Below are 12,326 nucleotides of genomic sequence, written 5' to 3'. Positions count from 1 at the left end.
CAATTTCCTGTAAAAAGTACAATTTTTCAGTGAGTTAATGTCAATTCTATTAGAAATAGACCCACTTTAATATAGTATTTTAATTTTTCCATGTAATGTACCTGTAACACCTATAGGACTTACAGAAATATCCATGTGGACAATCTCTGACATTTGGTTCATCCTGTTTAGTTGATCCAACTTAATGAATTGTCCGATTAATAAAAAATCTTACAAATATATACTTTGAAGTTTTGCCTAGGGTTTTTTTTTTTTTTTTTTTTTAGTTAAAAACTCTTAGATATTTATTTGAAAATATTTTCGGGAATCTGGGTTGTATTTTTTAAGATCAGCACACTGTTTTATGCATATTGGAAAACCTTTTCATCATGCTGCTGCTGCTGCTTTCATCATAGGTGTCTACAATTATGGACCAAGATTTATTGATATTTATGCATGCAGAAGTGTTTTTAGAAGACTGGTATAAAGTGTATGAAAGTGATGTGAACATTATTAAAATAGTTGTATGAGAACTAGAATCATGTACACAGTAGACAAATTATGAGGAAATCATGTATTGTTGGTTAAAGAGATTATTTTTCTCTTCAAAATAAAAATTCATAGTCTGATTGGCTGCATCAACCTCATGAACATTTTTCATTTAAAAGATGTCAAGATCTTTTTCCATGATCTCACATGGCTACGCCTTCATTTTTCACACACAGGGCCTTATTCATGCTGGGGATCCCTAGTCAAGCAGGCTAGCTTGAGCTCATCTCAGTGAAGCCATTACACTTCTTTCAGTCATTCTTGCACATTTGCTCCATGCAAGCTTCAAATCCGGAAAAAAAGAAAAAGCAAACTCATGGGCTTGGAGAAACAAAGCAGCAGCAATTTCCTTGCCTGATTCCTCAGCCGATGATGAAGTGGAGCGCATGTGGTGATTGGAGCCACAATTTACCCTGGCCATGGGCAGTATACCCAAACCTAATTAAGAAAGATCCTGAATAAACTTGGCTGTGAGCCAAAATCACTAGCCCCTTCAATCAATAGTTTTGATATAAAAATCAGCATCTGGACTGAATGAAAGGGAGCACTGTTTCATGCCATAGTGGGAAAAAAAAACATACCCTCTTTCTTCTACTCCTACCTGCTCATGATGGATGTTTCACTGATTTGTATCAGTGATAACTTTTCGGGGCAGCTGACTTGCAGACATCAGATGTGAGCCTGTCATCTGGACCACAGGGTACAATGAGCATGAGAGTGACAATTTCTCCCTTCAGCCCTGTCACAGGCATCACCTTGTTTTCAAGTACGTAAGCTGGGTCCACGTACTCCTGCTTGAATGACCTCTGCTAATATATCAAGTTTAGCTGAAATAACTTTTTAAGAAACTTGACTCAAGAAGGAGGAGGGCAGAAAAAAGCAATACCCTGTCAGAGTCTTGGAAGTCCTCTTTAGGCCCTGCTCCTCCCCTGACATCTTCAATGTGGTGGCCGTGAGTCCATTACTCATCTCCAAGAGAGTCCTAGGAGATAATGTATGTCAGAGCTCTTTGTTACTTTTTTTAAGGATGATATACTGTTGGTTAGTGGGAAATTTTTTCCATCTATTGCCTGGACTGGGCGGCATGTAGGATCTTGGCTCCCTGACGAGGGACCAAACCTGTTCCTCCTGCAGTGGGAACGCAGGATGTTAACCCCTGGACTCCCAGGGAAGTCCCAATGTCGCAGATCCATATACCGAGTCTGGTGCATGAGAAATGTCCCCAAATGATTGATTTATTATCTTTCAAGACACCACATATCTGCTTCAGAAATAATTCCTACTCTTACTCTGGAAAATTCTCGTGCAGGATGTGAGAGAAAATTTAGCTCATTTTGGTGCCTTTTTTCTTTTTATCCTGAAGACTTATCTTTTAATGAGGTTGAAACAGCAAATTAAGACATCTCTAGGACTGATGCTGAAGCTGAAACTCCAATACTTTGGCCATCTCATGCAAAGAGTTGACTCGTTGGAAAAGACCCTGATGCTGGGAGGGGTTGGGAGTAGGATGAGAAGGGGATGACAGAGGATGAGATGGCTGGATGACATCACTGACTCGATGGGCATGAGTTTGAGTAAACTCCGGGAGTTGGTGATGGACAGGGAGGCCTGGCGTGCTGCGATTCATGAGGTCGCAAAGAGTCAGACACGACTGAGCGACTGAACTGAACTGAACCCTTTTGGAGGCTCCGTGAAATACATACTGATGACGTCATAAGATTCCTGGAGGTTGCCTTCAAGTAATCTGGTGGGAGGGGGCACCAGACAAAGACGGCTGGCCATGAACTGGTAATGTTTGGAGCTTTGTGATAGGCACGTGTAGGTTTATTATACTGTTCTGTTTTATTGTGTACTTAGATTTTTCCATTATAAAACTTTTTAAAGTGTGTAAATTAGAAATAAAATTTTTTTCAACTTTAGGGTCATCTTTTTATTGACTGAATGTTTCAAACAATCCAGGAAGTCAACATCTTTAAAGTAATGTTGAGCTGTATTCATTAATTTCTTTGTAATAGTCATTAAAGAGAATAACATAAGTAAATATAGTTATTAAAAATAAATATATTTTATTATATATAGGTATGTATAACAAAATAAACTACATACATAAATTAAAAATATTTAAAATATTTATTTTTGTCTTCAGAGACTCAGTGGTATTTAATTATGCATTTTAGAAGTAAAAATTTTAAGTGGATGGATGGCTGTCAGCTCACAGCTGAATCCTTCCCTAAGAATTTCTCTTGACTGAAAGGAATTATCTTGTCTAAGTTACCCCTTTCCCCCAGGGATGCCCTGGTAGCCTGCATCCCATAATTAGTAGGTGGCGGGGACAGACCTGGCTCCTTGGCCTTCTAACCCTTTAGTGACTTCTAAAGGCCCATCTCAGTTGTATAGCTTCTCTGGGGCTTACTGAAGCGTTTGTTATGATGACATCACAGTGCAACTTCTGTTGCCAACCTAGATATTGTAACATTGTATGCAGTCTCAATGTCTGCATTTTGTAACATATGCAACCTAGATATTGTAACATTGTATGCAGTCTCAATGTGTCCTGGTCAACATTGAACAGCCAGCTCTCCAGACCACTAATCTGCAGTGTTTGCCAGTTTCTGGGGCGCAAATACCCCCAACAAGGCCAATTTCCAGCTACCAAGGTGATGTCACTGAAAACAGTTGGGAAGAGATGAGCACCATTGGTTCTGGTGACATAGCGCAAGTCACGGCTCTCCACCCTGGGCCAACTTTTCTCAGTGAAATTCTTGAAAGCAAATCTGAGTCTTTTTTTTTTTTAAGGGCTGCTGCTGCTGCTGCTAAGTCGCTTCAGTCGTGTCCGACTCTGTGCAACCCCATAGATGGCAGCCCACCAGGCTCCTCTGTCCCTGGGATTCTCCAGGCAAGAACACTGGAGTGGGTGACCCAAACTAAATCAACACAAAAACATCAACTCTTTTTTATATTGCCAATTTGGGTGATTGGTTTATTAAAGAAATTAATGTATCACAGGCAGAATGAAATGAAGTTGGTCACCTCAAATGTTTCAGTGAAACACACACATACATACACATACAAAACACCACATCACAACACCATAAGACAATGTCCCACAATAATTACCCAGAAACATTTAAAATACAGACTCCTTTTAATTTCTTAAACGTTACACAGCTCCATGCAGCATTCTGAGAAAAAAGACTTCAAATATGTTGTTCTTAGTGAAACTGGGAAAAACTGCTAAGGAAGTATCTGATAAATTCAAATTACAATTGTTATTATTGCCAAAATCAAATCCTATATTTAAGAGAGCCAAGGTTTCCTCACTGAAACTTTTAAGTCAAAGTAACTCATTTATAATATTTGTTATCTCTGAAGACAAACACCGAGGAGCACTGCATGTTTGGAGACTATGACTTTCACCTGGCTCAAGAGCTACTGTTGGAATAAATCAATAATCAGAAGTTGAAGATTTTTTTCAGGGGTGGGAGGAAAAAAAGGAAACAAGATACCACAATCAGTGGAACAAGGTCATGAAAAGAATAAGGAACATCTTGTAAGAAATGACACAAAGGAGACAAAGGAGAACTAGAGAAGAGATACTTTTGTTCAAATGAATGGCAGATTATTCTTAAATATTGGGTTCACTTTTAGGGAAAGAGAAGGTACCTTGAAATGGGAACAAAATGTCCCATTGGGGTGAAAAGTTTAGAATAATTAATTTATTCTAACAAAATAAACACTCTTAATCACCAACAATCAGAACAAAGTTCCTGGTAAGTTATGAGAGTTACCAGTCCCAATGAAAGTGAAAGTCGCTCAGTTGTGTCCATCTCTTTGTGACCCCATGAACTATACAGTCCATGGAATTCTCCAGGCCAGAATACTGGAGTGGGTAGCCTTTCTCTTCTCTAGGAGATCTTCCCAACCCAGGGATTGAATCCAGGTCTCCCGCATTGCAGGTGGATTCTTTATCAGCTGAGCCACCAGGGAACGCCTGGTTCTCAAATTATGACCTGGTTGACAATCAACTGGGAAGACAGGCTGAAATGCAAGATTCCTGGGCACTGGAGCTATTCTGATTCAGTGGGAGTGTGGTTTGGGGCCCAGGGGTCTTTATTTTAATAAGCTTACTAGTACATTCTGAAGCCCATGGTCTCTGTCAAACCAAAACATGCTGAAAGGCAAGAGAGTCAACAACAGGATATTGCATTCCGTAAGATTAGGAAGGTGTCTATGCCATTCTGCTATTATGCAAATATACCCTCCTTAAAAATATCAGTCTGGATCCTTCATCTTCTGCTTCCCTTGAAGGTCATTTTTAGAAATAGCATCTTCCATCTATTTATTAGTCAGCCAGATTCTCATCTCTGAATCTTTAAACTCTTGCTCTGTAAAGAAAGGGGAAAGTGTGCTCGTATGTGTGTGTGCATGCGTACATGCATTCTTCACAGTTGGGAGGGTTGGGGGTGTAAGACATTATAGTTCTGTTAGAAAATTATCTTTCCAAACAAAGCCAACCAAAGGGACATTTTTTGCTCTGGTATAGCTATGGAGACCCAATAATACCTATTGAACTGAAATCATACTTCTATTTAGCAGTAGATTTTTTTCTTATAAAAATGAAAAATTCTCACAAGTACCCTCTTAACCAATTTCACTCTATAAGACATATATCCTTATATTATTAACCCTCTGGGACCTGAACCCCTCTAACGTACTCAGGAAACATTCCATTTGGATTACAGTTGTTCTCACAAGTTCATAGTCAACACAGACGGTCTGCCAGAGCTAGGTTCTTGATCTCATGTTGGAGAATGTAATCAATGGCTCAGCACTCTGGCATCTTGATGAAGATTCATTTTGGACAATTAACTAATATAAACTTCATTTAAACATTCATTTTCAAGAGAAAAGTCCTACATGTCTTCCTTTTCTTGGCACATGTATACAATATATATTTTCTTTGCACAAGGAATGCTGCACCGGTTCGCTGAGTTGGAATTTAGTCTCTGTTGGAATTTAGTTACCAAAATCAGCCATTGGATGGAGCAACTGAAGTTTCAGGACCCACTTCCTGTCCTCTTCTGCTTATAGGACTCCTTACAAAAATTCAGGGGGAACTTTATCATGGGATCCACTTTTAAGCTGATGTACCTGTTAGGGTAATGAAGTGAAGTGAAGTGAAGTGGCGCAGTCGTGTCTGACTCTTTGCGACCCCATGGACTATAGCCTACAAGGCTCCTGTGTCCACGGAATTTTCCGGGCAAGAGTACTGGAGTGGGTTGCCATTTCCTTCTTTAGGGGATCTTCCTGACCGAGGGATCAAACCCGGGTCTCCTGTATTGCAGGCAGACGCTTTACCGTCTTAGCCACCAGGGAATACTTTCCCCCATAAAAAGCTTTCCACACTGATCACCTTTATCCTTTAAAGAGCGGTGAGCCTCCGGGCCCCCAGACCGCGGGGGCTGTGGGGGGGTTTCTGTTCCAGCGCAGCGTGAGAGCCGCGTCCATCTGTGTCATGTGAAGTCAAACCTCTCTTGAAGTGATTTGTTTAGAGTGTCATTTGATGGAGTGGAATGTTCTGTAACTCATTTGAACTATTACAGAAGCTTTGGTAAAAGGTCACCACTGCTTTTTAAGAGTTTCCCAATCTGGGCACCATCTGGGGGCTTGTTAAAGATAAGGTTTTCTACTGGCTTTTTTCCATACCGACTAGATTCAATTAGCAAAGGGCTACTTTTGCAGAGAAGTTTGTGTTCACATTTAGAGAGGGAGAGACAGACAGACAGGCAGATGTATAGAGACAGACAGAGAGAGACAGCGGCAACTCAAGTAAAGCCCATTTAGCAGCCAAGTGGAGTGCTTGTGCCAGAGGACAGTTTAATGTTTAATTAACTGTTTAATGGGTCTGAATGGAGGGGTCAGAACTGAAAAGCTGAGTAGCATTTACTTTTAAATGTCACTTTTGAAACACCCGTTCTTCAAGTGTAGTCTTGGGAGTCCACTCTAGAGGACCTTGAATTTCCCCATGTCCTCCACGTTCAGCAGGAAAATGACAGCTCGTTGCTCAGTGCAGTAAAACCGATGCGAAAAGTTCAGTCCGCAGCACACCAAGGACGCTCACACCCTTACACCTTCATCATTTTAGTCCAGGCCTACAGTTGGCTGGTTGCTTTCTTCCCTCTTCCCGATGAAACAAAAGTCTTGCATTTTCCAAACCTCAAAAACTCGGCTATGAAACTGTTGGAAACCAGGAAGAAGAGAAGGAAAGTTTCCTGTAAAGACGTCTTTGGTCTTGCTGGCCAGGTCTGTGCTCTCCCTTCAAACACTCAATATGGCTTCTGACACTTGTCCTTGGAAAAAGTCCAAATGTGGCAAATGGTAGAAGCAACATTTCTTTACCCTCCTGCCTGAACTTCCCATGATATGAATGAGTTCTAGCTGGTTCTTTCATGGGTAACAAGGAGTCCAGCTACCACCCACCGCCCTTGCCCCCCATCTGCAGATAAAATTAGCAAACACATGGTGAGATCTACTGAAGTAAAAAATCAAAACTCTCTCATTTGGCTGGAATTCCTAAAAGGGTCTGGACCGAAGAGGCTGCACAGTAGCAGCTAAAATGCAGGCTCTTTGCCATTACAAATATTCTAAGAAATGTGTGTGTGGTGTGTGTGTGTGTTTGTGGCAGGATGCTTGGGGGAGGAGAACGTTAATGTCTCTGCAGAGACATTAAAAACACAACGATTGTGTCTCCCTTGGTTCAATGAAATTGTTTTGGAAACCAAAACTGTCCTTAGAAAGGAGGAGAAATCCATTTATATTCCTTTTGAGGCAAGGAAGGAGGTCTTTCTGGCCAAGTCTTTAGGGTCCATTTAGGTCCAGGAAACTCAATCCTCAAGTTCAAAGCTCATCTCATCATAGAGTTCCGGGCGTGCTGACTTCCTGTTCCGGGAATATTTCACATCCAGGAGGTCACCCATCTCATCCAGGGCTTCCAAAACCTGCAAAGAGATTGCCTTCCATTAGTTTTACTTAAACTCCCAAGTGGCCTTGCCCTCTGAGGCCTCACAGAAAACCACATTCTTCTTTTGCCAGCGTATTTGATTTTTAGAGAAAAGGAAAAAGATCCAAGTCAGTACGCTAAGGTTCATTAACCAGCCCTAGAGGAATGTTAGAGGCTAATGCATTTTATTTCGTATTCTTTAACCGTCTAACTCCACATTATGCGTGTTTAAGGTATTGTGGGGATGTGAAGAGAGGAAGAAATGCATTTGATTCATGCTTACCATTGAAGTCTATATTTCGAAAATTTAATGACAGTATAAACTGATGAGAGAAAAAGAAAAAAGTTTGCAGATTACATTTGAGTTAAGTCTTCATGACACAAGAAACTAACCTGATCAAGATGAAAATGAACATGGTGGTAACTAACTCCTTCCCTGGTGGCTGAGACAGTAAAGAATCTGCCTGCAATGCAGGAGACCGGGGTTTAATCCCTAGGTAGGGAAATGAGCATCCTCCTCTCTCTCTCCCATGCCTCCCCCATCCCTCCCACTCTCAGCTTTTAAATACTCAGCTCTATGCTCCATAGAATAATAGAGTTTAAAACCGCAAGGGACCAAGAACTCATCTATTTAAAGTCTCTTAATCCAGGCAGGTAAACATACAATTTTACAAATGAAACAACTGAAGTCCAGAATATCCACAATATAATTTTTCCTTCCAGTCTATTGCTAATCCTACAGAATTGGGCATGCTTTTTTTTTTTTTTGGTTCTGTTTTTTCTCAATCAGTCAAAAGAAAATGGAAAGATATTAGAGTCTAATGTTTTGAAAAAATGGAAAGTAAGAGTTGCTAACATCAGAATAAATGACTCATGGGGTTATGGACGTTCTCTGTTAGGAAGACTTTCAAACTGATATCCGTTAAGATCTCTATTAAGATGTTATGAATAGTTTATTTCTAGGTGGTAGAATTATGGGTGATTAAAGTTTTCTTTTCACTTGAATGCATTTTCTTAACTTTTATACCAAATATAAGCACTAAGAAAAAGCAACAGACATTACATTTTAAGTGGCATAAGTCTGGGATAGTTTCTACTGCTTTTGCTGAAGGTGGGAGATGGGGCAGGTTGGTGGCTTTGAAAGTGAAGGACCCATATACTTGGGGGAGATGGGAGACAATTCATGGATGATGTGGGAGGGAAGCATAGGACTTCAATTATTTATTAATTTCAATCTCTTAAAAGTATATTTTTATTTCTAATACAATTTTAAATGTTACTTTCTGTTCACAACTATTACAAAATACTGGCTGTATTCCCCATGTTGTACGATACATCCTTGAGTCTACCTTAAACCCAGTAGTGTGTGTCTCCTGCTCTTCCTCCACCCCCATATTGCCCCTCCTGCCCCAGTAGTAACCACTAGTTTGTTCTCTATGTCTGTGTCTGTTTCTTTTTTGTTATATTCATTAATTTGTTGTATTTTTTTAGAGTCCACAGATGAGCAATATCATACAGAATTTGTCTTTGACTTATTTTGCTCCTCATAATGCCTTCCACATCCATCCATGTTGCTGCCAGTGGAAAAATTTCATTCTCTTTTATAGCTGAATAGTATTCCATTGTGTGTGTGTGTGTGTGTGTGTGTGTACACATTACATTTTCTTTATCCATTTGTCTCTTGATGGACCCCTAGGCTGCTTCCATATCTTGGCAATTATAAATAATGCTGCCATGAACATCGGGAGTGTATGTGTCTTTTTTAATTAGTGGCTTCTTTTTTCAGATATATGGCCAGGAATGGAATTCCCGGGTCATGTGGCAGTTCTACTTTATTCTTTTGAGAAACCACTGTACTGTTTTTTCATGGTAGCTGCACCAATTTACTTTCTCACCAACAGCGCACAAGGGCTCTCTGCTTTCCACGTCCTTGCCAACACCTGTGACTTGCGTTCTTTATGATGACAGCCATTCTGATATATGTGATGTAGTATCTCAAACTATTTAACTGTTTTTGGTCTCTGTTGTAAAATGTGTATAATATGCTGGTAATGCATAAATCTCAAAATGGATTTATGTTGAGGCTCATTGATCAACTACCTGAAACACACCAGGACTCAAGCAAAGTTGACTTTATGCAGCTTTTGCTGCAGCAGGGAATGCACACTCCCGAGCCATCTTCGTAACATCTGGGAAGAGCCACTTGCCACCTGTGGACTCATGCATGAAAGGATTCTAAGGAAATAGGGGGCCAGTTCTGGGTAGGATACTGCTAAGAAGTGAGAGAAAGTCAGTGTTGGTCATACGTAGACTTCTTATTTGGAAGGTGGGAGGATTAAAAGGAGGTTAGAGCTGACCTTGGGCTTCTTGGGTGGCACAGACAGTGAAGAATCTGCCTGCAATGCAGGAGACCTGGGTTCGATCCTTGGGTCAGGAAAATCCCCTGGGGAAGGAAATAGCTACCCATTCCAGTATTCTTGCCAGGAGAATTCGATGCACAGAGGTGCCTGGTGGGCTACTGTCCATGGGGTTGCAAAGAGTCAGATGCGACTGAGCAACAAACACTACCACTGTTACTACTAAAGCTGACCTCAGTCCTTTATTGAGGACTGCCGTTCATGTTAGAAGAGGTACATTTTAAGCCACTTTGTGTTTGTAAAGTGGCCCCGTTTCTGTCTTCTTCCAAACACGGTCACTGAATAGACTTGTCTAATAATGTGCATTTTTGGCAAGTGTTGTCTATGTTCAGTCACCACTTTAATGCCCTGACTTTTCAAGGGGTCATTTTTCATATTCTCTTCCGTGCTCTTCCATGCATTCCAATGCTCAAAATTTTGTATTGATTTGATGATCTCAAAAGTTTAGAGGCGTTTGTCTAGGCAAGAGTTCCATGCCTCTTCCAAACCAGGTAATCTGTAGGAATTAGTCGTGAAGACAATCACAGGGTCTGATATCTACTGAACTGGGTATTCATTGAGTGCCTCAATGCTGTTTGGGTCAGAAATAAGATGCAAATCCACCCAGGCTACCCATCCCTTCTGCTGTCTCTAGAGCTTGCATCTGGCCACCTCGACTTCTCCCCACACCTGCAAAGTTCCGCTCGTAACTCCCTTCTTCTATCAATGTGTAAATATGCTCAAGTCTCCCTCCACTTTCAAAAGCTGTTTCTAAACCAGTTTTTACTGCCTTTACAAACTTCTTGAAAATCTTGTCTACCGTTTCTTACCATCATTCATTACACTTAGAAGAAACGATTTGTTAAAATTAATATACTGGGAATATGCACTCATTTTAGAGAAACTGGACAATGTAGAACAGAAATAGCAAAGTTCTCCCATCATCTCAAAACATAGGGTTAGCTCAGTTGTTAATATGTCATCTAATGAATCGTTACTATGTTTTGCTATTGTTGTTGAGTCGCTAAGTCACATCTGACTCTGTGAACCTGTGGACTGCAGCACGCCGGGCTCCTCTGTCCTTCACTTTCTCCTGGAGTTTGTTCAAATTCATGTTCATTGAGTCAGGGACGCTATCTAATCATTTCTTTCTGTGTTGCCTCCTTCTCCGCCAGTCTTTCCCAGCATCACATACTATGTTCTATACATTGGTTTGAGTCCTAAAGATATAATGGTGAAGCAGAAAGATACGGATTCATGTGTGTATGTGTATGTGTGTGGTTGCACACGTGTGCAATTCGAGCTCAAAGTATCATCTTCATTTTTAATTCTTTGTATTCTTATTTCTGTTCCCTTCACTCCCCTAAAACGCTCTGCTCTGAGCAACAGCAAGCTCCTGGTAACTGCTAAGCTAATGATTTCTTCTCCCCTCTTACAGCATTTGGATGTTCTGCTGATTCTCCCCCAACTTGAAGCTTTTGCCTTTTTAGTGTTGGGCAGTACACCAGCTCGTGACTTTTTGGATTGCACTAGCTCCATTTGAGCCCACGTCTTCATCTGTGATTCCTGTATCCACCCACGGATGCAGGCACTTCTGGAGTCTGCCCTTGGCCCATGTACTTATATTTGGACAATTCTTTCTTCTACCACTGACGTTACTGATCTCTCCTTGAAGTAAAGTGAAAGTCACTTAGTTATGTCCAACTCTTTGTGACCCATGGACCGTAGCCCACCAGGCTCCTCTGTCCATGGAATTCTCCAGGCCAGAATACTGGAGTGGGTAGCCTTTCCTTTCTCCAGGGGATCTTTCCAACCCAGGGATCCAACCCAAGGATCTCCCACATTGCAGGCAGACTCTTTACCAACCGAGCCACCTGGGAAGCCCCGATCTCCCCTTAGTTCCTCAAATTCCTCAAAACTCCAGTCTTGCATGTTCTCCTAAGCTCTAGAATTGGCTTTTCCTTTTTAAAAATTTCATTAAAGTATAGTTGATTTACAATGTTGTATTAATTTTCTCTACATAGCAGAGTGATTCAGTTATACATATATATATTGTTTTTCACATTCTCTTCCATTATGGTTTGTCACAGGATATTGAATTTAGTTCCCTGTGCTATATAGTAGGACCTCGCTATTTATCCATCCTGTGTATAATAGTTGAACTTTTCCACCGATGGCTCATAGACATGTAATCCCTACATGTCTACAACTGAGCTCATTTGATTCCCCTAGTCCTGCTGATGATTTGCTATTCTTTGCCACATACCTTATTTCCTAGTAACTTAGCTCCGCTGTTCTTCATTCACTAGAGGGCTAGAGACCTCGGATTATCCTTGATTCCCTGGCCCACATGTGTCCTGCATCCAAATATTTGCCAAGTCTTGGCAGATCCATGCGTGCAC

General features: G+C 40.9%; 1 protein-coding gene across 1 annotated transcript in view; it reads right to left on the bottom strand.

Annotated features, from left to right (window-relative positions):
* Nucleotides 1-3,476: 3,476 nt before the first annotated feature.
* SPTLC3 (serine palmitoyltransferase long chain base subunit 3) overlaps nt 3,477-12,326 on the bottom strand; it is a 156,247-nt gene continuing 147,397 nt past the window's right edge. Inside the window, exon 12 of the mRNA XM_061125950.1 lies at nt 3,477-7,526. Coding sequence (XP_060981933.1) covers nt 7,413-7,526 — 114 coding nt within the window. The 3' untranslated portion in view covers nt 3,477-7,412. The remainder of the gene's footprint in view (nt 7,527-12,326) is intronic.

This window comes from Dama dama, chromosome 23 (assembly GCF_033118175.1).
Source record: "Dama dama isolate Ldn47 chromosome 23, ASM3311817v1, whole genome shotgun sequence".
Taxonomy (NCBI): Eukaryota; Metazoa; Chordata; class Mammalia; order Artiodactyla; family Cervidae; genus Dama; species Dama dama.
Note: the sequence above shows the minus strand (reverse complement) of the source record. Positions and strands in the feature narration are given on the sequence as shown.